This window comes from Melanerpes formicivorus, unplaced genomic scaffold (assembly GCF_026170545.1).
Source record: "Melanerpes formicivorus ecotype bairdi unplaced genomic scaffold, bMelFor1.0.p_v2 SCAF_41, whole genome shotgun sequence".
Classification (NCBI taxonomy): domain Eukaryota; kingdom Metazoa; phylum Chordata; class Aves; order Piciformes; family Picidae; genus Melanerpes; species Melanerpes formicivorus.
Window position 1 is genome coordinate 3,879,651 of NW_027142393.1, and position 27,786 is coordinate 3,907,436.

Consider the following 27,786-nt stretch of genomic DNA (forward strand, 5'->3'; position numbering starts at 1 on the left):
ATGCTTTGCAAGCTCTGTGGCTACCCAAGCAGCTCTTCAGGCTGAATTCCTTTCTCTTTTTAAACATGGTAATGACATTTGAGGTCATGAATCCACCTGGATCCCACTCCTCTAACTACAATGAGGCAGTAAATTAATTTGTTGTATATATGTTCTTTTTCTACCCCTTTGAAAAGTTCTGTGGAGGAAGAGGTTCACTGCAGCATTATGGCACTCCTAGCAGGCATGCAGGTAGAAACAGGCCTTTGACATCTTTCTGTGACTGCTGCAGCACTGAACTGCTCTCAGAGATTGTTCTCTTCTTCAGCCCCATGGTAGAGCCTCTGTATAAGTGTGTGGTGCTTTGTGTGTCTCCACGTGGAAGCACAAGCCCCAGAGTTAACATTTGTATTATTTGCACTACTTGATGGAAAAATTTCGGCTGTCTCCACTAAATCCTGGTTATCTCCTCAGATAATGTAGATATCAAATCTATTTCACTCCATATAATGAACTATCAGTGACTAGAACACAGGTTCTCAGCCATTTTGGGGTATTTTATAGCTTCCAGTGGATCTCAGCGACTTCCATGCAGCACACACCTGTCCCACAGTCCAGAGAGCACCTGCAGAGAGGCAGTAAGGGGACTGACCTTTTCCAGGTTCCTCCTATCTGCAGCAGAGAAGAAAGATTTCTCTCTCAGACACCTTTCAGGCACAATGCAGCACAGATTTTGGGGAAGAAGCACTGCAGGTATATAGGCAGTGTTCAAAAAACGTGTAGGCATGGCCCTCTGGGGCATGGTTTAATGGCCATGGTGGGCTTGGGTCAACAGTTGGACTTGCTGATCTTTGAGGTCTTTTCCAAAGAAAGCAGATCTGCAACTCTGTGTCTGAATGTAGGCTTTGGTGCCACCAAGAGTGAGAGCTACAAGAGCAGGGGGTAGCATCACCCTGTTAATCACCTGCCTTTCCTTTCAAACATTTCAGCATGGCCTCTTACGGTCAGCAAAGACCATACTGGAAGACCCTTAAAGAAGGCACCATGGAGTTATTGCTTTGTAAGGAGCGCAGAGCTCGTGCCCACCTCTGTTTCCCCTTGCAGCTGATTTCCCAATTTCTTTCTCCCATGGTTTTCTGCATCCATGTCAGAAGCTTGTCTTTCCCTGTACTCTGTTCAGGACCAGTTCTGTCACCAGGTGCTGCTGCTCCATGAGAACATTCCCTTTTTTATGTCCCACAGGCCCTCCACTAGCTCTCACACCTGCTCTGCTCTCCCAAGGGAGACTTTACCATCACTTTCCAGCAGCATAACTTGCTCTCCGACCTCCAGAAAAACTTCCACTTGCCAAACCTATAGCACAAGTGAAGATGTATCACCTGTTGTGAGCCAGGAACCTCTCCAGAGAGTTAAAACATCAAATGCAGTCAGCTGGGTTGTCAAAATCCAGTGATACTAATAGAAGCTTATCTTTGAGTGATTTAATCTTCTGTGCAATAAGGAACATCCAGTGACAAAAATGCCCCTACAGAAAATCTGGTGACCTGCTGTTGATAAAGAAGACTTAATTAAAAACTATTTTCTCCTGACTTCCTAAGGCAGTTAAGATGGTTAGAGAAGGCTTTACAGACACATCCACAGAGCACACAGCCTGCAAGCTCTGAAGGCTGAGTCATCACTATAATACAGTTGTCTTGTGACATTGATGTCCTGCACTTCATGTCTTGTCTCTGGAAAAAACGGCTCAGATGAGTCCGAACACTCCTGGCTCTATGGGGAGCTCACCTCCCTGCCCACTGGGGACAAAAATTACCACAGCATGGCTGCAGGAAAGGAGGAAAATCATGACAGTCTGCCAAAAAAGGCAGAAACCTAATGCAGTTGAAATTTTAAAGAGCAGTCAGAGCTGTGATTACCTCCTCCTCCTCCTCCACTGAGCCTCCTGGAATTCTGTCCTTCAAGAAAAGCCCTGTAGGAGTGAACAGTCATGAATCCTAGAGTGCATAAAGTGTGGTCAGCAGGTTGAGGCAGGTTCTACTCTCCCTCTACTCTGCCCTGGTGAGGCCTCATTTGGGGTATTGTGTCCAGTTCTGGGCTCCCCAGTTCAAGAAGGACAAGGAACTGCTTGAGAGGATACAGCAAAAGGCTATGAAGATGATTAGGGGACTAGAATGTCTCTCTTCTGATGAAAGGCTGAGGGACTTGGGGCTTTTTAGCCTAGACTAATGGGGGATCTTATCAGTGGGTGGTAGGAGGATAGAACCAGTCTTTGTGCAGTGGTGCCCAGTGACAGGATGGGAGGTAACACAGCAAGTTCCATCTAAGCACGAGAAGGAACTGCTTTATCTTGAGGGTGGTGAAGCACTAGAACAGGCTGTTCAGAGAGATAATGGAGTCTCCATCTCTGGAGTGATTAAAAAATCCACTTGGATTAACTCCTGTGCAACCTGTTCTAGGTGAAACTGCTCTGGTATGGGGATTGGACTCGATCTTCAGAGGTCCCTTCCAACTCCTAACATTCTGTGATGCTGTCATCACCCAGATCAAAACATAAGTGATTTTGATTTTTCTTTCTGCATCCTAAGTAATTAGCAACAGTGTGCAGGGTCACTGAGCCCCTGTGAATATAATCTCACAATGCATGGAACTCAGATTTCCAAAAATCATTCCTCCCAACTTTTCCTTTTCTAGCACTGTCTCCTGCAAGATTGCTCTCTCAGAGCTGTATGTATATATATGGTGTAGATTAAGATTCAATGTTAGGAAGAAGTTCTTCCCTATGAGGGTGGTGAGAGCCTGGCACAGGTTGCCCAGGGAGGTGGTGAAAGCCTCCTGCCTGGAGGTGTTTGCAGCCAGGCTGGATGTGGCTGTGAGCAACCTGCTGCAGTGTGAGCTGTCCCTGGCCATGGCAGGGGGTTGGAACTGGATGATCTTGAGGTCCCTTCCAACCCTAACAATTCTATGCTTCTAATTCTATGATTTCCTCACAGAGCTCCCGGTTCCCAAAGGATCTGGGCAGAGAGGGCTTTTATTCAGAGCCCTGCAGGTTTCTACGTGTATTTTGTTATGTTCCACCAATGAGCAGAAATTAAAAACACTTTGCAAAGAAAAATTGGTCTAAAACCAGCATTAAAAAGTTGTGTTTGGAGCAATCCTACCTTTTTTTGGCCAGCCTTTGTTATTCTAGGGATGTCAAACAACTGCCCCGTGTAGTACTGCACCCCGCTGAACATAATGACAGCGATAGAGTCCCCTTCCTTCTCAATTACAGCAAGGATGTCTTCAGTCCTCAAGGTTTCCTCCCCCTAAAACAAAGTTAAAGCACACATTTTACATCAACTCTGGCAGTAATGAAACTGTCATTTCTTATCTCATGATCTATATTTTACCACTGCTTGCATAAGGAGATCAAAAGCCACTGCTTAGCCTGGTAATGATGCACAAAGGTAGTGCTGTGAAGTAGCCTGTGAGTAAGTTACATTAAAAAATGAAACAACAGTTCATTAGCAAACTTAACTTGAAGGTGCCAATGATGGAAAAAAAAAACAACTATTCCCTTCATACTCCAGCATGCTTCATGCTTTTTAATAGTTCAGACAGTTTAATTTCCACTAAAAACCCAATAATCCTGGTGCAAACAGCATAGTTAATGATTTTCCTTGGTGACACTTGAAAGTTGTCTCTCAGTTTCACTCTGTACTTCCCTGATCAACTTCATATCCCACTGGAAGCTATTATAAACCTGCCATATTTCTATTTCAAAAACAATGAGTCTCACATCATCAAAAGCACAAAAATCCCCAAACCTGAGGTCATTAAATAAATAGGAACTTCAAACAAAGCAAACACAATAAAAGAGTCCAACCACTAAAGCCTCATTCTTGATTCCTTGTTGGAAAATTACCATCCCATCCTCCTCCTGTCTTCCTAGCGAGGCATCATGTAAAGCACACCACCACCTAGGGATCAATTAGGCAGTGAAAACCTAGAATTAAATTAGTCTTGTTGCTGCAAAAGAGCCTGGGCAAGAGGGTTGCCTTGCAAGGAGCTGTTGTTATCTCACCCAGCTTTTGCAAATCTATCAAGCGTCCAGGAGCAGACTCTTTCCTCACAAGATGACTCAGATCTCAGAAGCAAAAAGGTCACCATCAGTTTACAGTTAGGTGGCAAAGTTCTTAATGCTGCAGAAGTGAAGCAAGGCAGCCTTGCAGAGGAATCTGAATTGCAGATTACCCAAAGCAGCCCTTTCCCTTGGTCTGTGCTGATACCCAGACTGCTGCTGTTTATGTTACGGCAATCTTTTACCTTGGGGCATTAAAAGGACACTGGGGTTTCTCAGTCAGCTACTCTCTGTTGCAGGATGCTGTTAGGTTTTGAGGAGAGGGAAACCAGAGAAAATGGGATTATTTGTCCTGCTGCAAGACCAGTGGACTGGATGAAAGAGACAATTGTAAAATGGGCTCTAGCAGACCAAAAAAATAAACACAGAAACAGAATACACAATTCTTAAGTTTTACATAAAAGTATCAGTGGAAATAAATTATAACTTTATTGTGGCCTTCCAGTCTCTGAAGGGGGCTGCAAGAAAGCTGGGGAGGGACTTTGCAGGGTGTCAGGGAGTGATAGGCCTGGGGGGAATGGAGCGGGTAGATTCAGATTGGATGTGAGGAAGAAGTTCTTCCCCATGAGGGTGGTGAGAGACTGGCACAGGTTGCCCAGGGAGGTGGTGGAAGCCTCATCCCTGGAGGTGTTTAAGGCCAGGCTGGATGTGGCTGTGAGCAACCTGCTGTAGTGTGAGGTGTCCCTGGCCATGGCAGGGGGGTTGGAGATGGCTGATCCTTGAGGTCCCTTCCAACCCTTATAAATCTATGATTGCATGATTCTGCAGGCAGACACTAGAGAACTTGAGAATGGATGACTTCTCTCCTGTGAAATATGCTTCTGCCCTTAGCAGTAGCAAGCAAGACTGACACATTTCTCTCACCAACCTTTCGAGGCTGCATCAGGAGCATGCATTTCTCCACGTCAAGTCCATGAAGTCGAAGCTGGGACTCGATAGCGTACTAGAAGAGATTTCCATGCACAGCATGTTAGAGACAAAACAGCTAAAGAATGGCCAAACACATCAGAACTTCAGCTCAGAGACTCAGGTGCCTCCCACCTTTCACTCAGATTGACACTTGGAACCCTAGACCAACTCCACAGAATCATGGATATAAGCCAGAACATAGGAAGCTCCGCCTCAACACGAGGAGAGACTTCTTTACTGTGAGGGTGACAGAGCACTTGCACAGGCTGCCCAGGGAAGTTGTGGAGTCTCCCTCCGTGGAAGCCTTCAATGCCAAGCTGGATGTGTCCTTGTGTGGCCTACCCTAGGTGATCCTGCTTTGGCAGGGGGGTGGGACCCAGTGATCTCTGGAGGTCTCTTCCAGTGCCTAACATTCTGTGATTCTGAGATAAAATGGCTTAGTTCAGAAGGGACCTTAGAGATCATCTAGCTACCCCAACCTCCTTGCCATGAGCAGGGGCACCCTAGATTTCCTTTGGTTTGAAAAAGCTCAGAATTAGCTGATCAGAGTTAGCTGAATTAGCTTGTCAGACAGCATGGCTCAGATCAAAACCTAGCTCTTCCAGGATAAGTCCATGGAGGAGAATGAGCATGGAAATGTGGTGGGCAATGTGCTTACCACACACCAGCAAGTACAGCCTGCAAGGAGAACAGCTGCAGAGAAGAATCAACACCAGTTCTCCCACGGCTCTGGATGCCCACCTTGCTTAGTAGCACATACTAAAGCCCAGGCTGTCACACATGTCACATCAAATGAGGTTTGGCCAGCACACATGGGCTGTCTTAAGCCATTCTTACACATTCAGTCTACTCCACAGCTGGAAGGAAATCAGAGCCTTCAACTCCCTCAAGGTGTTTTGAAAATCCTACCTACTGTTTTTATCAGTAAACAATGGTTCTGGAGACAGCAGCAACATAACTGAATGCTACTATTAAACAGTTTGAAATTCCATGGCAGGAACTAAAGCGAACAATGCAATTAAATAGCTTGAAATTCCCTGTCAGGAACTAAAGCAAACAAAGCAATTAAATAGCTTGAAATTCCTTGTCAGGAACTGAAGTGATGGTGGTTTCACAGGTTGTCATTGAAGTACCACAGAAGTTTAAGAAGATGGAGTGCAAATGTACAAAGATGGGATTAGAACCATAGAATTGTTAGGGCTGGAGGGGCCTCAAGGCAGGGACTCCTCACACTACAGCAGGTTGCTCACAGCCACATCCAGCCTGGCCTTCAAAACCTCCAGGGATGAGGCTGGGCAACCTGTGCCAGTGTCTCACCACCCTCATGGGGAAGAACTTCTTCCTCACAACCAATCTGAATCTATCCACTTCTAGTTTTGTTCCATTCTGCCTCCCTCCCCCCACCCCAGTCCTATCACTCCCTGACACCCTGAAAAGTCCCTCCCCAGCTTTCTTGTAGCCCCCTTCAGATACTGGAACACCACAATTAAGTCTCCTTGAAGCCTTCTCTTCTTGATACTGAACAGCCCCAACTCCCTCAGTCTGTCCTCACAGGAGAGGAGCTCCAGCCCTCTGCTCATCCTCATGGCCCTTCTCTGGACACCGTGAAGCAGTAGGATTAGTATAAACATTGCTTAGAATAAAAGGCAGTTTGAGGTTCATGCACATCTGTGCCTTCACCTTCATTACAAATAAAGCAGTTAGTAGCTTGGGTAACTTTTATCACACCTTAGAAATCAAATTATCAATTTCCAGGAGTTTAGAGAGTTGGTGATGAAGCCACGCAGCCAAAGATTAATTTTGACTAAGCCATGATGCACGGGCTATTGTCTCCTATTTTATGGCAGATAAATTACATTTGAACCAGCAATCTAAAGTGCTAAGAACAAACATTTCCATCTCTGTCTGGGGATATATAAGTGTTAATGCTGTGAGTTTGTATTGATTTGGTTTCATAAAGTAAAACAGCAACAAGAATTAATAAAACCTTTACAACTGCAGCTGATTTAGGCCAGTGGTTTGCTCGATGTCTTTAAAATGACTAATAAATCAATGCAGCCATTCAATCTTTCCCCCTTGTAACATTTCTTTTCTTTTCTTTTTTAATTATTTGAACAAAAGGAATAAAGCTACAATCTGTAAAATATGCTGAGCTGAAAAGCTCCTGACAGGTTTTTTTATTGCGACGTTCCTCGGACAAGATGAGCTCATAAATATTCAAATCAGGCTGCTGATATGCTTTGCAAAAATATGATTAATAATACAAATAGGGTGAAATATTCATTTCTTACATGGTCAGAGGGAAAGGCTCTGGCTTCTAGGAGAATTTTGTAGCGTCTTGCAGTGGGCTTAAAGAAGGAGAGCTGTTAAGAACGACAACAAAATAAAGCAGAATGAAAGCCCTGTATGGCAGAATCTATCTAAGCAGAGATGAGAGAGATGCTCCCAGCCTATAACTTTATAAAGGCTGCTTTGCTTTCATGCAGACTACAGAGAATCCCCCAGAAATTACAAACATTTCTTTGTCCACATAACGCTTATCAAAGCAGGGAAAGCATTATAATACTCCACTTCATCTATCCATAACAAAGGCCACACAAATCCAGCAGCAAAAACCTTGCACTTAGCAGGGATCGATGGCAAAGCTTTGACTGTGGCCAGGGGAGCTGGGATTTCACCCGGCTCCTTCCCACAAGCAAAAGCAGCAGCTGAAGAGTATCAAACACTACAAAGGAATTGGATTTCCATTCCTGCCCTAAAACATTGGTTATTAAATCATTCTCTCCTCTGAAACAAGACTGCCTAAAGAACTTTTTTCCCAGGACTTCATCTCAGCTCCTTTAGGTGAATGGTCTGTCCTTTTCAGCTCTTCATGGTGGGGTAAGTAGGGCTTGCTGTCATGCTGAGAAGGCTAGGAGAAGACTTACAGACCACATATTCATGCTAGCAGTGGTTACCCCAAGCCCAGACCCAGCAGTGTGGCATGAGTGCAGCTGGGTTGCACTTAACAGGCTTGTTCTTGGCCCCCATCCTGCCCTGGTTCAGAGACATGTTAGAGAGGAGGGGATAAGAGAAGTAAATCCTTGTGGTAATCACACAAAGTGAATCTTCATGTCTGCCCTCAGCTGAACCAAATCTATGGAAATCCTACAGAAGCAGGGACAGGCTGTGTGTAACCACAGAGAGGGCTGTGCATAAGAAAGCCACATTCATGACCACTGTGTCATAAAAGTCCAAATCAAGTGCTTTACCCCTGTTTAGGAGCATATAAAAATCAAAATGCCATCTCTTGTATGCAACTTTGCTTTAAAATGGGCAGAAATGGCAGCTTTGTCTTCCTCATAAGATGAAGTCTTGTTCCTCAAACCTGGAAATATGGAGTTGAAATTTGGGAAGGTATTTGTAAGTGTTTCTCTAATAATAAGATGGTCTCATCACTAAGGATTGACATGCAGCACAGGCAAGAACAGCTCAAACTTCCCCTACAGAGGCCTTGAAAACACTTCTCTGTCCAGCTTTTCTGCTTCATGTTAAGTGGAGCCAAGTCCTGCTCAAGCCAAAGCATCGTTCAAGGTACAACTCCCAAGAAAAGTTAGGCTGTCATCCAGTGCTGTCCTTGTGAGATGCTCAGGAAACACTTTGCTTGCATGCACAAAGAAATGACAAATGTATTTGCCCACAGCACATCAAATAAACACCATAAAGACATACCAGCTGGAGGTGCAAGTTTACAGTTAGTCCGTTCATTAAGGCTACCTCATGTCTTTGGGCACCTGAAAGAGTAACAGTAACTTTTTAAAACCCCAACAAACAAAGAAACAAACATGAAAATAAACCCCAACAAGAAACCAGCAAGCTCTGGTTAGGAGTTTTCTCTCATCATTTCAGAGAAATCCAGTGCAGTGTTGAGAAAAAAGGTAAAAGGATGTTTCCAGTCAATGTCTCTCCAAAGGCTGGAAAGCAAACAAACATTGGAGGTGTCATCACAGTGAAGCTAAAAGATTTCTTGTCTGACTCACTGCAGCACACTAGCAGGAAAATATTTATTTCTTTGGGGAGGGGTCAGCCACAGAAAACAAAACAACAATGAAGTATTTCCATTTCCTGGCAAAAGCCTGGTGGATTTATTACCATTAATATCTCAGACAAAAACCAGGTCAGAAGACTGCACTTAAAGCAAGACTTGCAGGATTATTTTGTGTCATAAGTTCAGATGTAAAGCAAGTCAGAAAACACATTGAGACCATCACCTATTGCAAGTGGTTGCTGTAATGCTGAGCTAAACCTCATTTGTAAGAACAAGAACCCAAACAAAGCTGGCCTGTAACAGACCAGTATTAACATGGCAGCCTAGAAAGAAGTAGTCATACCCACGTAACTCTAAGGTTCATGGCAGATGCCTTGTGGCTACAATTAATCACGGGCAGAGCTCATGGAGTAACAACTAATTGTTACTGGAAAGTATCCAGCAACAAATTCTTGAACCCTTATCAACTACTGGTGAAAGGTTTTAGGGAGGACAAGGTGTTGGGCAGGGCACCACTGAGGTGTGGAGAAAATCAATTCCTGTTGCTTTCTGCTTTTCCTGATATCTGTTGTTGAAAAGCAGTACTTCACCCTTGACATAAATCACTGCTTTGAGAGTCTTCTTCAGCTGGAAGATGGACTCATGCACCTTGACATTGGCACTGGAACTCACCAAAGGTGGAAAGAGGTTGCAGACAGAGGGATTGAAGAGAAGCACAAACAGACAGGGTGGGTAACAGCCACCCTTGAGATCAATGAAGAGGAAAGGAAAACACGATGTGGGAGCAAAAAGGGTAAGGGGACCCACATGAAAGGGAGAGGAGAACCCTGTGTTTCTCATAGCCCTGCCCTGGAGGGCGCACGAAGTCCCAGCCAACACTAGTGAAAAGCAGCAAGAGCACCAAGATACTCCTGCCATATCTCACAGAGTTTGAGTTCATGGAGTTATTTCTTCACCAGCCTTGGGAAAAAACCATGGGCTGAAGTCAGTGAAAGCAAATATAGCCAAAGAACATGGAAATCTATAAGTAAGAAGAGATTATTCATTGATCTTGAAGGTCTTTTCCAACCTGGTTAATTCTATTCTAATCCTTCCTAAGCAGGCCTCAGATTCTGCCACCATAAAACCAAACAAGCAAGACAAACGAAACCAAACAAAACAGGAAGCAAACAAACAAAAACCACCAGCAAGAACCATTCTGACTGAGGTGTTCAAGGACCTTTCTTTGCATTGCAGAAATCTCCAATAATGGACAGAAAGATTAGTCAATAGTTGTCAGTGACTCCAGAGGACCTGTCCAGGCCATAAGCCAGGGGAATCATCATGACTTTAAGAAGAAATATTGGCAGTCTTAGCTCTTCATAGGGAAAAAAATAAACACTTTTCCTCCCTTAAACTCCTCTCTTTTGCTTTCTTTCCTGGTAGCGTTGCAACTGCAGGCTCCATGCTGCTGCAAGAGGTCACCTTGTGGCTGTTCTATTGCCGATACAGGAGACAGCTAGAGAGAGTGATTGCAGCTCAAAACAATATTATTGCAGTCTTAACATTTCTATGGAACTCTGGAGGCTGAAAAGAAGAGGGATAGCATCAAGAAAAGGTATTGTTCTTATTTCTCCCTCTGCTCCTTCCACAAACTCTGTGGCTTTCACAGCAAATTGTACACGAGCGACCCTCCGCCTGCTGAGCCGCTTCCGTAACACACAAACGGTTAACCTGTAGATCACTTTCAGCTGCATGCTAGCCTCCCAAATTAAATCTGACGCTACATTTGTCATGTAAGCCTTGGTCTTCTGTAAATTATATATTTATTAAAAGCTTTCCATTATTGAATTTCATGCCCACAAAACAAACCTCATCCGTGGCATTGGCAAACTGCTATCCTTTATAACCTGCCCTGCGTTTCGCTAAAGAACCTTCCCCTGATCCAATTAACCTATTACAATATTCAAAGACCCAGCACACAGGAGAGAAAAATTATGTTTGCTTTCTTTATTTCCTAACTTTAGAGCATATCACCAAGACAGGCTAAAACCTGTATGTTCCTGCTTGATAAATCTCCTCTTTAATCAAAGGAAGCAGCATTCGCAAAGTACAACTTCAGAGACAATTATGATTGCGTTAGGCAGGCAGTGCCATCCTTCTCCTCTCTGTCTGCAGTGGGAGCCTGATCCTCACCACAGTAAGTAAAAAGCAGCTTATAAAATGACTGGGGGGGTTGAAAAAAAAAGAAGAAAAAAAGGCTGAGGGCCCTGTTTCTGAAAACAGTTTGGGTACTTCAAATAATCCTTATCACTCAAAGTCACTCCAGATCTCCTAAGCGTTCAGTCTCGCCTCAACAGAGACCTGCCTGAGCACAGTCTACAGCAGCAGCCATACAGTTAATCTTGTTCCATCAGAAGGTGATCCTGCCAAGGTTGTAATGTTTTAATAAAGTCTGGTAGGAGAAGCTGAGATTACAGTCGCTGCATTGTGCCACTTGGTGTGAGCACAGGAAAAAAGAAAAAACAAGAGAGCTCTGGCCTGCACTGACCTTGGCTCTGCATTTCACCCTGTATTTACTGCTGTAACTTCCACTGAACACGAAAATGGGGCTGCTTTTAATAAGCAAGGTGTTACAGCACTATAAACCATCAACCAGAGAAAGATATTTTACAGCCTTCAAGTCCGCTCCCCAATAAATCTCACCAAATAATTTTTACTTACTGCTACTATTTAGAGTGAGAAATGACAATTCCTCCTCTACAACATATTAAATACTGAATAAAAGAGTAATTAAAAAAAACAATTAGGGTAAAATTCTGGTCCTGTTCTTCCATTCCATTCCCTACAAAGAGAAACTCAGCATTGACTCCACTCACACATACTTGGTGTTACACCTTGCTGGGAAACAGTACTTAATCATAACTAACATATTGATAGAGAGTATTTTAACATAACATTTCTCCTGCATTTAGTCTCTTAGCCTTTTCCCCCCTTACCTACAATTTTACATATCAGGTTTAATTACAATGCACCCATTAGGGACACTTCAACACATTTGCATTCTAAGAATCGCTCTGGAAAAGAGCTGTGAGGATGTCTGAGAAGCTCCCCAGGAGCCACCAGTGCCCTCATGCAGCCCAGCAGGCAGCTGTGTGCTGGGCTGCAGCCAGAGGAGTGTGGGCAGCAGGGCAAGAGAAGGGATTCTGCCCCTTGGCTCTGTTCTGCTGAGACCTCACCTCCAATCCTGCCTCCAGTTCTGGTGTCCCCAGTAGAAGAAGGACACAGAGCCGCTGAAGAACATCCAGAGACCACAAAGATGATTCAAGGGGTGGAGAACTTCTGAAATGAGGACAGGCTGAGGGAGCCTGGGGTGTTCAGCCTGGAGAAAAGAATACTATGGGGGGACCTCAGAGCTGCCTTCCAATAGCTGATGGGATCCTGCAGGAAGGCTGCAGAGGGACTTTTCCTGAAGGTGTCTAGAGACAGGCCGTGGGGGAATGGTTTGAAGCTGAGGCAGAGCAGGGTTAGAGTGGAGCTGAGGAAGAAGTTGATCAGTAGAAGTTTGGTGAGACTCTTGCACAGGCTGCCCAGGGAGACTGTGGATGCCATGAGGTTGTGTTGCAGGCCAGGATGGATGAGTCCTTGAGCAGCTGAGTCTAGTTGAGAGGCATCCCTGCCCATTGTGGGGAGGTTGGAAGTGATGAGCTCTGAAGTCCCTTCGACCTGAGCCATTCTGGGATTCTTTGAGGATTCTGTGCTATCTGAGAAATAAAACCCTGCTAGAGTGTGAATCTGACAGAAGATGTGAGCCCAAAGTACATTTTATAGATCGGTTAAAGTAAAAATAACGAGAGAACACTCTCCAAACTGACATGTTGTGGTGTAGTTAAGTCTCTAGAAGTGGATGGGTGCCATCCAGAGGGACCTGGACAGGCTGGAGAGGTGGGCTCAGGAGTATTTCATGAGGTTCAATAAGGCAAAGTGCAAGGTCCTGCACCTAGGCTGGGGCAGTCCTGGATACCAGTCCAGGCTGGGTGATGATGAGATTGAGAAGGTAGGGGGAAAGGGGAGAAAAGGGAGAAAAATGGGGAAAGAGGGGAAGGAAAATGGAAAGGCTGATAATAAATTAGATGAAGTTTAAGCCAAGCTCCCATTTCTCTCTCCTTATACCCAGAATACTTTTAGGCAAGTATTATTATGCAGGCTGGCAGCCTCCACTAGACAGATGGCTAAGGGAAAAAACATCCCAGCCTGACTCTACTTTCTGCAGTGACTCTTAACCTCAAGCTGAGTCCACACTGACCCCAGCACCAGCCCTGGCAGGAGGTCAGTGATCTGCCTACTCTGATACCCTGCAGGGAGTTCACAGGGGCCCACATTTTGCAAACAGAGCAGTGGCAGACATCCACAGAAGGTGATGCACAGAAGGATGATAATTCAGGTGCTTCAAGTTGTCCTTTGGGGGATTGTGGCTTTCTCCTCTGGTTATGTGAAGAGCATCGATGGTCTACCTTGTTACTGGACTGATTTAAGTGTCTGGAAGTAGATAACATGACTACACTTCCAATCTCATAAGACATAAGATAAATTCTCTACACTGCATGTAATTAAGTTCAAGGTTTCCAATTTAAAAGTCCTTACTCTGCATCTAGTCAGTTGTGTGACAGGTCATATTTCCCCCTCTGCCCACAGCTCCCCAGTTATACCCTACCAGAACAAGAGCATCCACATGCCAGGAACAATCAGTCAGAGTAGAGAAATCTCTAAATCAGCAGCATTCAGCATATCCACACCCTTCATCTCTTTACATGATCACACTGTCATGCTCTATGATAGTTAATGGATAAATGCACTGAGTTTGCCCTTGAATGGACAGAAAGCAAGAAAAAAATATTCCTTAGCCTCCTGAGCAATTCCAGGTCCTACAGCAGCAACTTCCAAAATCATTAGAATCCTAGAATGGCTCAGGCTGGAAGGGAGCTCAGAGCTCATCTCCTCCAACCTCCCCACCATGCCCACCATCCTCAGACTGAACAACTTCTTCCTCAGCTCCACTCTAACCCTGCTCTGCCTCAGCTTCAAACCATTCCCCCTTGGCCTGTCTCTAGACACCCTCAGCAAAAGTCCCTCTGCAACCTTCCTGTACAATCCCTTCAGGTATTAGAAGTCAGGAAGTCTCACAGGATCACCAAGGTTGGAAGAGACCTCAAAGATCATCGAGTCCAACCTGTCACCACTGACTCATGACTAGACCATGGCCCCAAGTGCCACATCCAATCCCCCCTTGAACACCTCCAGGGATGGGGACTCCACCACCTCCCTGGGCAGCCTATTCCAATGACCAATGACTCTCTCAGCTAAGAACTTTCTCCTCACCTCGAGCCTAAACTTCCCCTGGCGCAGCTTGAGACTAACTCTATTTATAAATAACTCTGTCATTAAACATTCCTCAGTGTCTCTGTTTCCAGATGCTCAGACCCCATTTGCTTCACTTGAAAGAGAAAAGCTGTTCCTTTGTGATTAAACCCTTGCCTATGGTTGGAGGAGAAATTACCAGAGGATATCTAGCTTACAGCAGGTCAACTTAAACACAACATTTGTCCCTTAGTGAAAGCACAAACGCACACATGATAATTCAGTTCAGACATTCAGTATTGACAGTTACCTTCAGTAGCTAAATTAAACTATTGGCCAAATCTCACTAAAATCCACTACCCTAGCCTTGACAATGGCTGTATGGGTAAGGGAGAAAAACGGGCTGTGAGAAACCCTGCCAAGATCATTTCTCTTCCCACTTCTGACAGCAACAGCTCAAAGGAAATGCCAGTGAAAGAATTTTTCAGCAAGTAGACAAAGATTAGAGTAAGAGGTAATAGAAGAAATTTGCATTCAAACTCAGACAACTACTTTCTTGGCTGGCAAGCAGACCAGGAGAAGTCTCCAGGGCTCCTTCTCAATCTCCAGATGCATTTACTGCCAAGGTGCTGCAGCAGTGCAGCCTCCTCAAGGGGTACAGCAGGGTAACGGGAACTTACAAATAGCAGGTCCTGCCCCAATTATCTGCTTCATTGACATAAGCAGCTCTCAAATAGGAGGCTGGATTTAGCAGCAGGGAAAGCAGAAATGGTCTAGGCAGAAATCATTTTTCCAAGGGGAAAGTTCATTTCTTCACTTCTGGGAGAGTGACTGAGAATAGGTAATGCCAAGTGCCCTTTAAAAGGGCTTCACATGTTAGACCAAGTGGTTTATGATGCTCCAAGAAACCCTTTGCTGCAATTAGTTTCATGATATACATAAGCTCATATATTATTGCACACATCCAGCTCTTAAATCACTTGCAGCCTTAAAATAAAAGGGAAGTCCACGCAAAAGGCAGTCAGAAAAACTGCTTTAAACCAGAAGAATTCAGGGAACAAAGCTCTGGTTACAGACTTTCAAGGGCTTTATTCTTGAGAAGGCTGAGAGAGGATCTGATCAATGTCTTTCAATATCTGAGGGGTGAGCGTCAAGCGGAGGGGGCCAACTCTTTTCAGTGATGCGCAATAAGGAGACAAGGAGCAACAGGTTCCAGCTTGAACAGAGCAGGGTTCAGCTCAACATGAGGAGAAACTTCTTTACAGTAAGGGTGACAGAGCCCAGGAGCAGGCTGCCCAGAGAGATTGTGGAGTCTCCTTCTCTGAAGACTTTCCAAACCCTCCCAGCTGTTTTCCTGTGCAGACTACCCTGGGCGATCCTGCTCTGGCAGGGGACTTGGACTCAATGCTCTCTGGAGGTCCCTTCCAACCTCTAATGTTGTGTGATTCTGTGATTCATTCTTGAAAGAACCCAAGTTTATTTTCATTTCTAGAGAAACCTTTCCCTTGAGGTTCACACCTACCAACCAGCCCAGCCATCAGGTCCAGGAGGCACTCGTCTGCCAAAGCCCATGGGCGCTGCCCATTGAAATGGCCGTGAACACCTCTGAAAAGGAAGAGGCAAAGGATGACAACACAGAAATGATCCAAAGGGAACAGCGTAAGGAACGTACCTGGTTTGGAGATCCCACATTTGGGGGAGGAGGAGGAGGCTCATCTAAGGTGAGCACAGCACTTTTATCATGTCATTAAAGCTCTTTTTTGCTTGTTGGTTTCTGACAAGTTTTCAGTTATGGAATCACAGAATTGTCAGGGTTGGAAGGGACCTCAAGGCTCAGCCAGCTCCAACCCCCTGCCATGGGCAGGGACACCTCACACTACAGCAGGTTGCTCACAGCCACATCCAGCCTGGCTGCAAACACCTCCAGGGATGAGGCTTCCAGCACCTCCCTGGGCAACCTGTGCCAGTCTCTCACCACCCTCATGGGGAACAACTTCTTCCTAACATCCAATCTCAATCTACCCATTTCTATTTCTTTTCCATCCCCCCAAGTCCTATCCCTCCCTGACACCCTGCAAAGTCCCTCCCCAGCTTTCTTGTAGCCCCCTTCAGATACTAGATAAGTTGTTTGAAAACTCTTTGTTTTGCCTCCCCTCAAATTCCTCTAGAAATTCCTCTGAACTGGAAGATGACATCTTCTTCCCAAGCCCTCTGGAAGTGTCTGCATAGGTACAAGATGCCTCTGGGAAGAAGACACACTGGAAAGGGGCAGGATGACACCCTGCAAAGCCCAGCTCACATAAATGACAGCGAAAGCAAGGATCACTCTGCAGACTTGCTCCATCAGCACTTCTAGCTGAATGTTGCAGGCTGCAGAGGATGGTAGGCTTTGAATGCTGCCTTGCTGCCAGATAGAAATATTTCATGTCAGAAACAATTCCTATTCTCCTGAATCTCCTCTGTGAACTCACCCTTCTGCATACACCAGCAGGTACTTAATGGATATGCAGGGAAGCACCTGCCCAAACAGAGCTGCTTGCTAATTTTTATTGCTTCTCTTCTCCCTGCCAAATTGTTCCAGATCTAAGTGTGCACAAAGCTTTCTTTGGTTTGAGAGAGGGCACTTAAAAACTCGATTTTGCAAGCTGTTCCTGTCCAGAGTGGATCACACCATCACCTTAAGCCTGGCTGTGTCACTACTCTGGAGTGATGGATATGTACACTCAGGTCAGGATTAAGTGAGCTGAACCAATTCTTTCCCTCCAATGTGACAGAGAAGCAAACTTCTGAGGTAGCCACCATGCAATTCTATACACAGAAGCTTCAAAGTTTCTTAAACATGCAGGATGCAGAGCGGAGATTTAAATGCAAATGAAAGCAGATTGAGAAAAGTAATAATGGCGCTAATCCAGGGAAACTTTGCTCTGGGCTTTCATCTCACACCAGATGAATTTCATATTCACTGAGCACCACAGGGTACTTGTGCTCAGTAGTAGCAAATGCCAGGCTGCATGTAGCTGAGGCAAAGCAAGTTTCAAAACAGGAACCATAGCAGTAGGAAATTGGGTAGACTGGGGGGGGAAGAAAAACATAAAAAAGGAAAAAAGAGGCAAAACCACTAAATCTGGAAAGAGAGAGAGAGAGGGAAGGGAAGGCAAGAGGGAAGGGAAGGCAAGAGGGAAGGGAAGGCAAGAGGGAAGGGAAGGCAAGAGGGAAGGGAAGGCAAGAGGGAAGGGAAGGCAAGAGGGAAGGGAAGGCAAGAGGGAAGGGAAGGCAAGAGGGAAGGGAAGGCAAGAGGGAAGGGAAGGCAAGAGGGAAGGGAAGGCAAGAGGGAAGGGAAGGCAAGAGGGAAGGGAAGGCAAGAGGGAAGGGAAGGCAAGAGGGAAGGGAAGGCAAGAGGGAAGGGAAGGCAAGAGGGAAGGGAAGGCAAGAGGGAAGGGAAGGCAAGAGGGAAGGGAAGGCAAGAGGGAAGGGAAGGCAAGAGGGAAGGGAAGGCAAGAGGGAAGGGAAGGCAAGAGGGAAGGGAAGGCAAGAGGGAAGGGAAGGCAAGAGGGAAGGGAAGGCAAGAGGGAAGGGAAGGCAAGAGGGAAGGGAAGGCAAGAGGGAAGGGAAGGCAAGAGGGAAGGGAAGGCAAGAGGGAAGGGAAGGCAAGAGGGAAGGGAAGGCAAGAGGGAAGGGAAGGCAAGAGGGAAGGGAAGGCAAGAGGGAAGGGAAGGCAAGAGGGAAGGGAAGGCAAGAGGGAAGGGAAACCAAGAGGGAAGGGAAACCAAGAGGGAAGGGAAACCAAGAGGGAAGGGAAACCAACTAAACACAAACAAACCACATGTAATAACACTTTTAAAGAAGAAAGGGCACAAAATACACACTCCAACTGATGAGAAGACATCTGCTAGATTAAGCCATGAGGAAGGAGGGTGCATGTGACCCTATCAGCTAGTTCTCCCATGCTTTAAAGCTATTTAAAAGCTTGGTTTTCCCTATCCAGCTCCTACTTTCCCTTCTCAGATAGAACAAAATTCTCTCCCCCACACAAATTACCTGGATGTTTTGTGGTCAGACCCTTTGTGATTGACTTGGGTCTAGTTCATGCCTGCTGGGGGTAGTTCCAAAAGGACCACAGTCCAAAAGAAGCCAACAACTGCAGCAAGAAGCACAATTGGTATTAACCATTTCATGCCCTTTTCCTGGTGAGGTACCAGTTGCTTCTGTCTGGACTAGCGTAGGTCAAGTGCTTAAAGGATACAAATGAACATCTCTTTAAGATAAAATAACCTTCCTATATGCAACAAGTCCAGCACCACCCAGACAACAAGGAGGACCTCAATCCCTAATTTAGATGAGGTCATGGTACACTAGCTGCCTGCTTTTCTCCATTTCAGAATTGCTCTCTGATGAGACCTTGATAGCGGAAAGCGGGCAGTGTGAAATAGGACTCATTTACAAGGACATTTCAGAGATGAGGAATAAAGGCAGTAGGTGGGTAGGGGGAGAAAACACAATAAGGGGTAGGATTAGTGCTGAAAAAGTTCCTCCCTTCTATCAGGCCATAATGCAGCTGTGTTCCCTGAAGACAAGGGGGGGTGTTTCACAAACAGCAAGACATTTATTGCTAATTTCCCTCCTTATTGTTAGCAGTAATATAGTGATCAGGGGACTCTGGGATAACACAGACTGTTAAAATAAAAGAAAATCAAAACCCACATGAAGATTTTTCAGTGGTTCCCTGCCCAAGGGGATCTGTATTTCTGAAAGAGGATAGCTAACATAATAAGATGGGGAAAAGGAGCCCTAACTACCTATGGGATTCTCTTTCATTAGCTCGCTCTGATTTTATAGCCATTAGTGTCCTTCTAATGGGAATTTACTGGAGAAAGCTCCCTCTGCCAGCACACAGGGCTGAGGAAATCTCAGAATGCATTTCCAAGTGATCATGAAACCAGAGAGGAGATTTTGGGCACGAGAATATTTTATTTTGAGAAGGAAGCACAGAAATCTAAGCACCTGGAAAGGAGGAGGGAGCAAGCATTAATTATTATTCATATTATTATTATTATTACAGCACGGCTTACAGCTTGCCTCCCTCTCTTGATGGCCAGCATAAATGCCAAGAGACAGAAATTATTGCTGCTAAAATGGTACTTAAAGGCATAGTCTTGGCCCCCTTTTTTTTTATTATTTTAATCACATGATACTCTGTAGCCTTTGCTGATGGCACAATCCATCCTATTACACTTAGGTTGTAAAATTCTATGCTCTGCCTCAGAGAATTTATATCTCTGTATATTATGCCACCCCTCTCTCAGCTCTAGTAGGCACTGGGGGTAATAATCTTTAAGGACACAACTGCAAAGCCTCTGGCATTCCCTTCAGACACACACACGCATGCCCCTGTCCTTTTCTGTTTCCACTGCACCCTAAGTAGCAGGAGGCAGGCAACCAGCACCAGAACAAGAGGACACAGTCTCAAGCTGTGCCAGGGGAGGTTTAGGCTGGATGTTAGGAAGAAGTTCTTCCCAGAAAGATTGACTGGCCCTTGGAACGTGCTGCCTGGGGAGGTGGTGGAGTCACCATCACTGGTGGCATTTAAGGAGAGACTGGATGTGGCACTTGGTGCCATGGTTTAGTTGATGAGATGGTGTTGGGTGATAGGTTGGACTTGATGATCTCCAAGGTCTTTTCCAACCTGGTTAATTCCATTCTATTCCATTCCATTCTCTTCCATTCCATTCCATTCTCTTCCATTCCATTCCATTCCATTCTCTTCCATTCCATTCCATATGGAGGTACCCAAATGACAGAGTACAAAACATGGCCCACCGACTCATGGAGCACCACAGCCTCAGAACTCTCCCTCAAACCACCGTGAGAGCTCCTCCTTGCACAAATTAATTTTTAGTTGGTTACTATTTTATTTTCAATCTGGCAGGAAATCAGCACGTTATTCACCGAGGGCTGCTTGATTTAAAGCTCACAGGAGGAGCTAGAAACACATTTTCTGGTATGATCCCAGGGTTTCAAAGGCGGTGAGAAAAGGGATTTAAATTAATTGCCAGCTTCAGGAATCTTCTGTGCTCGTCCAAATCTTGTGCAAATGGAAATTTCCCTCTTGCTCCTCTGCCAAAAGTGATGCAAGGTATTTAAGGAGCCAACGCAGACTCTGAAGCCTGCACATGGTTTCCAGCAAAGAAGTAGCCAAAAGGAAGGAAGACACATCCACAGAAGAAAAGAAAAGAACTCTATGGAGCAGTAGATTGAAGGCAAGTCTAAAACCCAGGGCATTAAAAGAGACATTTACAGCTCTAAGATACAACCTGCTGAAAGGCACAATGCAGGGATGACTCCTGCTGCATGGCAGGAGAAGGAGGTCTATCAAACAGAACACGGCCAGCTCCTGCCAAGATGCACTCCCATTTGCAGGGCTGCTATATCTTGCAGGATTAGTTCAGCACACAGAAGCAAGGAAACCTTTAACTCACTGAAAATAGGTTTTGCTACTGCAGGTGTTCGATTACAAAGTCTTCCACAGACTTGGGAGATTGTTTTTGCCTACTGTATCCATGGCTGAAGCCTCCCTCCACACTCTTTCAATGCTGGGAAGTAGATAGATAGCTAGATATACACACACACATATACACACACATTTGGGGGTTCCACTCAACAAGCAACTGAATAGGAGCCAGCAGTGTGACCAGGTGGCCAAGAAAGCCAATGACATCCTGGCTTGTATCAGCAATGCTGTGTCCAGCTGGAGCAGGGAGGGGATTGTTCTCTTGTACTCAGCTCTGGTGAGGCCACACCTTGACTATTGTGTCCAGTTTTGAGCACTTCAATACAAGAGGTGCTGGAGCCAGGGCAGAGGAGGGCAAGGAAGCTGTGAAGGGCCTGGAGAATAAATCTGATGAAGAGCAACTGAAGGAGCTGGGGAGGGTTAGTTTGGAAAAGAGGAGGCTGAGGGGGGAACCTCATTGCTCTCAACCTTGTGGAGAGGTTGGTGCTGGTCTCTTCTCACAGGTAATAAGTGACAGAACAGGAGGGAATGGCCTCAAGCTGCCACTGGGTAGCTTTAGACAGGACATCAGGAAACATTTCTTTCCCAGCAAGAGTGGTCAGGGATTGGAATGTGCTGCTCAGGGAGCTGGTGGAGTCACCAAGCTTGGATGTGTTTAAAGGTTGTTTAGCTGTGGGCTATGGTTTAGGGTTGAGCCTTGTAGAGTAGGGTTCATGGTTGGACTTGGTGATCCTGAGGCTCTTTTCCAACCTGAATGTGCCTGGCTGCCAGCTGGCTGTGGCACCATTCACCACCACTCTCTGGGCTCAGCCTCCAGCCAGTTCCTAACCCAGCTCAGAGTGCTGCTGTCCAGTCCAGGGGCTGAGAGCCTGGCCAGGAGTTTGCGGTGGGGGATGGTGTCCAAGGCCTTGCAGAAGTCCAGGCAGCCTACACCCACAGCCTGCCCCCTGAGAACAATTGCTTTTTTTAACTTTTGATATTCATTTTGCTCAACTAAACAACTCTAATCCTCAAGACTCCCTCCCAGCAGGTTCTCCACCCCCCAATCACCCTACCAGCCTTTTGCAAGAGCATAACAACCAGCTCCAGCAGACTCCCTTCTGGTTTAATAGTTCCACTTTAATGAGCTGCTCAGACGGGAGAGGCACTGCCGGCTGCAGCGACTCCGTTTGCATGCAATAATGATTCAGTCAAATACATTAATGACTGAAATGGTGCTGGTGGGGGAAAGGGAAAGCAAGCACCTATTGGCCTTTCTCCAACCAAACAAGTGACTTCACTCTGGTCTTTTTAGGTCTCAGACACCTGGATTACTGGCTACTCTAGGCTAAGCACAGAAGACACAATCATAGAATTGTCAGGGTTGGAAGGGACCTCAAGGCTCAGCCAGTGCTAATGCCCCTGCCATGGGCAGGGACACCTCACACTACAGCAGGTTGCTCACAGCCACCTCCAACCTGGCTGCAAACACCTCCAGGGATGAGGCTTCCACCACCTCCCTGGGCAACCTGTGCCAGGCTCTCACCACCCTCATGGGGAACAACTTCTTCCTAATATCCAATCTGAATCGACTCATTTCTAGTTTTATTTCCCATTCCCCCCAGTCCTGTCCCTCCCTGACACCCTGAAAATTCCCTCCCCAGCTTTCTATCCCCTTCAGATCTTGGAAGGCCACAATCAGGTCTCCTCAGAGCCTTCTCTTCTCCAGACGACTCTTCTTTCCTTTTTGCCCCTCTTTCACTAAATCTAGGATTTAGCTGAAACCAAAACAGAAAGGAAGATGAAGTCTCAGATGCTCATTTCTAATCCATACAAGGAATGCCAGTGCCTTGAAATTACAATCTTTATACATGAGCAGAAGAGAAGGCTGAGAAATGTGGAAGGCTTCAATCCATTCCCCCTCATCCTGGCACTGCAGGCCCTTGGAAGAGGTACATCTCCAGCTTTCCTGCAGCCCCCTTCAGGTACTGGAAGGCTGCTATTCTGCCAGGGAAGAATTATCAGATTGCTTTTGTATTCCTCAGCAATTTGCCTGTGTTCAAAGAGTGGCTAACTGGGCAGTTTGGAGGTGGTGCTCGGGGATATGGTTTAAAGGTGAACTTTGTAGAGTAGGGTCAAAGTTTGGGCTTGGTGATCCTGAGGGTCTTCTCCAACCTGAATAATTCTGTGAATGAATTCAAAACCAGAACAGGTGTGATGGAGGCAAATGTAAGAGAGGAAAGCTATAATGGACCATTAAAAGATGAAGAAGAGAGAAAAAAGAAACAGTGAGACTGCAAGAAGGAGCACAGCAAGAAGGAAATTCAGGAAAAGGTCTTTTTCTCTCCAGGCCTTACACTAATAGAGTTGCCATCACCATGCAAAGCTAAAACTGAGCTTCCCTGTCCTTGACAACAGCTACCAGGTAATCTTCCTTTTCACTCTTGCCATCAGCTATAAGCAGTGAAAACCATTTAAAGAGACAAGTGTAGGAGCTGTCTGAGAGGAGTCCCAAGACACAACAAACAGGAAATGCGATAAACCAATTTATAAGGGAGCCAGAATCTATAGCACTGCTGTCTTGAAGGATGGGCCTCATTTGCATGCCATTTCTTAGCTTCTTGCTACTTACTTGTCTAAGCCCCAGGCACTAAATTCCAAGCTGCCAACACACAAGCCATTGAGCAGCCTTGCTCTGGTAACAGCGACTTCCTTGGACTGGATTTTGCGACGTTATCCTTGGTGACAGGAATGAGAGCATCCCTTGGTGCACCTCCACACACTTTTTACTTTGCAGCCCATCTCACCCTCCAGCTTCTTCAAGCTTAAATTGCCCTGTTCAAATGTAGCTTGACCTCACTCTGAGTGTCTCAGTTGCCTCAGGTGTGCCTGCCACTAGCAGGAGTTTGTGGTGGGGTTTTGCTGGGTTCAGTGGTATTTTTGGCAAGCAGCCTCCTAGATTTACTTCCTCTCTCCTGCTGGCTTGATATCATAGCATGATAGAATGCATTGGGTTGGAAGGGACCCTCAAAGGTCATCTTGACCACCCCACTTCAGTGAGCAAGGACATCTCCAATTGGATTAGGTTGCCCAGGGCCCCAAGTTTGACCTTGAATGTCTCCAGGGATGTGGCTTTCACCACATCTCTGGCCAACCTGTTTCAGTATTTCACTATCCCCATTTTGAAGAGCTTCCTCCTGAAGTCCAAACCAAATTCTGCCCTGCTCCAGTTTAAAACCAAGGACCCTCCTCCTGTTGCTTACATGCCCTTGTAAACAGTCCCTCCCCAGCTTTTCTGTAGGCCCCTTCAGCTACTGCAGTGTTTCTGTAAGGTATCCCTGAAGCCTTCTCTTCTCCAGGCTGAACAACCTCAACTCTCTCAGCGTGTCTTTGTTGCAGAGGTGCTCCAGCCCTCTACCACTGTGGCTCTCTTCTGAACCCAGTTCTAGCATGGCCACATCCTTCTGTGTTGGACTCCAGAGCTGGACACAGTACTCCAGCTGAGGTCTCACCAAAGCAGAGTGGCAAAACCACTCTCTCACCCTGCCATATTTCCCCTTTAGATACCACTACTGAATCACAGAAAGCATTCAGTTGGAAGAGACTCCCAAGCTCATCCAGTCCAACCTTTGGCCCTGCAACCATGTTCCTAAATTGCAGGTCCACACACTGCTTAAACACCTCCAGGGATGGAGACTCCAGCACTGCTCTTGGCAGACCATCCCAATGTTTGGGAACCCTTCCACTGAAGAAGTATCTCCTAGCATCCAGCCTGAACCTCCCCTGGCACAGATTGGAACCATTCCCTTTGGTCCTGTTGCTTGCCACCAAGAAGAAGAGGCTGCCCCTTCCTAACTCCAACCTCCCTTCAGGGAGCTGTAGAGAGCAATGAGGTCTCCCCTCAGCCTCCTCTTCTCCAGACTGAACACCCCCAGCTCCCTCAGCCCCTCCTCATAGGCCATGTGCTCCAGGCCCTTCACCAGCATCATTGCCCATAGAATCACAGACTGGTTTGAGTTGAAAGAGACCTTTAAAGGTCATCTTGTCCAACCTCTTTGCAATTGGCAGGGCTATCTGCAACTACAGTAGGTTGCTCAGAGCTCCAAACAACCTGACCTGCAATGGTTCCAGGGATGGGACATCCACCACCTATGTAGCCAACCTGGGACCCTCAACACCAAACATTTCTCCCTTGTCTCCACTGTGACTCTTCCTTTTCTCAGTTTCAAACCACCACCTCTCATCCTGTCACAACAGGCCCTGCTCAAATCTCTGCCCCCAGCTTTCTTGCAGACTCCCTTTAAGAAATGAAGGTGCTTTGGATCTTCTGCAGAAACATGCTGCCCACTCTTTCCTTTCAGGTTTTTATAATCATTGAGGTACCAAAAAAAGTAAAAAAAAGAAGAAAAAAGATCTCTGACTGTACCAAAGACAAACATAAGAATGGAAGTGAACCAGTGGGAAGGAGATAAAAATATGTTTGCACTGCCAGCCCATCAGTCTAACAGATAAGAATGCTATCTGACTTTTACCTGGAGAAGAGTTCAGCTGTTTCCCTGATGATAATCACACAGAAATGGACAGGGTTGCAATGCTTTCAAATGCCTGGAGACACTGCAGCAATGTGCTGAATGAATAACCAGAAGAGGGTGTCCCCAAGTTCACATTCATTCCCATTCATTCTCAATCTGCCTCTCACTTATTAGAATGGAAAAAATAAATGAATAGGAAAGAGAAAGTGTGGTTATGAACCCACAGCACTCAGACCAAGGAGTGAAAGAGCAGCTGTGGAGTTTCCACATTCATATTGTGAAGCCTCCATCGACAGACTTTCAACTGAAAGAAGGCTACTCAGCTGGCAGAAGGAGTTTTTCCCTCTCCCCTCTCACCATGAAATCACATCTGCTCCACTCACACCCTGCACTCTGTGGAAGCATTCACCTCTCCTCCAGCTCACTCACTCAGCTAGATGTTATTCTTCTTTCCCACCTTCAGCTCCCTGCTTTTCACATATATTTTGCTTACTCATCCTGCTCCAGAGAGTGAGGCAGGTGCTGGGCACCTCCAAGCACAGATTCTCCATGGAAAGAAAGTCAAATATTTAGAAATAAGTAATTAAATAAGGCCTTCCCTGCCATATATTAAAACATCTCCCACTTGCTATGATGGCAGTGCCCCTTTCCTGCTATGCTGAATGTTGTTCTCCTCTCTCCCTTGCCTCAGCTGCACTCATCAGGGCTCACTGTGAAACGTGCTCAGCTCCTCACTGAGGTGTTCCTGGGAAGAGAAGACTGCTTCTTTCTAAATCAAATGAAGTTGTCAGGCAGACAGGGGAGCCAAAACCCTGCCAGCACTGGCAGCAGCAGCACTGTGTCAAGGGGAACTGCCCATTGCAGGGCTGCAGGGTGCATCACATGTAGTTAAAGATACTAATTAGGAAGTCACAGGGCCTGAAAGGCCTGAAACTGAGTCAGGCTTACCAGTAACCAAATGAGTCTGTGTGTCTTGTGCATAAACACAATGAGATGCAGATGATCAATGAACTGAAGTGAGGTTGTAGCCAGGTGGGGGCTGGTCTTTTCTCCCAGACACCCAGCACCAGAACAAGAGGACACAGTCTCAAGCTGTGCCAGGGGAGGTTTAGGCTGGATGTTAGGAAGAAGTTCTTCACAGAAAGAAAGACTGGCCATTGGAATGTGCTGCCTGGGGAGGTGGTGGAGTCACCATCCCTGGAGGTGTTTGGGAAGAGACTGGATGGGGGGCTCGGTGCCATGGTTTAGTTGATCAGATGGTGTTGGGTGATAGGCTGGACTCCATGATCTCAAAGGTCTTTTCCAACCTGGTTAATTCTATTCTATTGGCAGAAATGGTGCAGGTCCTCAAGCAGCACAGGTTATCACAGCTGGAGGTTCCTCCTTGCCTGTTTTACTGCTCATTCATTTAAAGGAGATATAGGCAGTGCTGGGGAGGCACTGCACATGGTTTACTCCTGGGCTGCAGTGGTTTTAATACCCTGTTCTTCTGCTCAAGCATTTCCTAGACAGTTCCTGAAACACACCCAAGTGCTCCTCTGAAGCATGAGGCAGGGTCTCCCATACCCTGTGGTGTACTCACGTTCGAGCCCATTTGTCCAGTTCTTCATCCAAGTAAGTTTTAACTTTCCTTGGCTGGAGCCCAAGGGAATTCCCAACAAAGTATATGCAGCTCTGCTCTCCGTTCACCAGGCTCAGATCACCTGTGGAGAGAAACAAGGGCAAATGTAGAGTCCTGCATCCAGGGAAGAACTGCAGCTCCACAGAGAAGGACCTGGGAGTCTTGGTAAAGGAACCCAGCATGAGCCAGCAACATGCTACTGTGGCCAAGAAGACCAATGGTATCCTAGGGTACATTAAGGTGAGTGTGACCAGCAGATTGAGGGAGTTTCTTCTCATCTCCTCTACCCTAGTGAGGCCACATCTGGAGCACTATGTCCATTTCTGGGCTCCCCAGTTCAAGAGAGAGAAGTAACTACTAGAAAGAGTCCAGGGGAGGTCTACAAAGAGGATGAGTGGAGTGGAGTATCTCCTTTGCAAGAAAGGGTTGAGAGACCTGGGGCTGTTTAGGCTGAGAGGGGATCTTCTCAATGCTTATCAATATTTAAGGGGTGAGTGTCAAGAGGATGGGACCAGCCTCTTTCCAGTGGTGCCCAGCGACAGGACAAGGGCCAATGGGCACAGTTGGACTGCAGAAGTTCTGTTTGAACATGAAGAGAAACTTCTTTCTTGTGAGAGTGGCAAAGCACTGGAACAGGCTGCTCAGAGAGGTTGCAGGCTCCTTCTCTGAGAACATTCAAAACTCACCTGGATGTGACCCTCTGCACCCTGCTTTGGGTGCAGCTGCTTTAGCACCCCTACCACTGTGGTTCTGGGACACCACACAACAGCACAC

The 27,786-nt window shown here is 46.1% G+C and overlaps 1 protein-coding gene across 3 annotated transcripts in view; it reads right to left on the reverse strand.

The window, feature by feature from the left end:
* Window positions 1–27,786, reverse strand: part of KYNU (kynureninase) — an 84,166-nt gene that overhangs the window by 37,509 nt on the left and 18,871 nt on the right. For 2 of the 3 annotated variants that reach the window (XM_068158667.1, XM_068158668.1), the window contains exons 3-8: window positions 26,974–27,094; window positions 15,895–15,977; window positions 8,720–8,781; window positions 7,300–7,371; window positions 4,968–5,042; window positions 3,138–3,284 (exon numbers count right to left, since the gene is read on the reverse strand). In XM_068158667.1, coding sequence (XP_068014768.1) covers window positions 3,138–3,284; window positions 4,968–5,042; window positions 7,300–7,371; window positions 8,720–8,781; window positions 15,895–15,977; window positions 26,974–27,094 — 560 coding nt within the window. The remainder of the gene's footprint in view (window positions 1–3,137; window positions 3,285–4,967; window positions 5,043–7,299; window positions 7,372–8,719; window positions 8,782–15,894; window positions 15,978–26,973; window positions 27,095–27,786) is intronic. The other variant, XM_068158669.1, reaches the window with a different exon arrangement.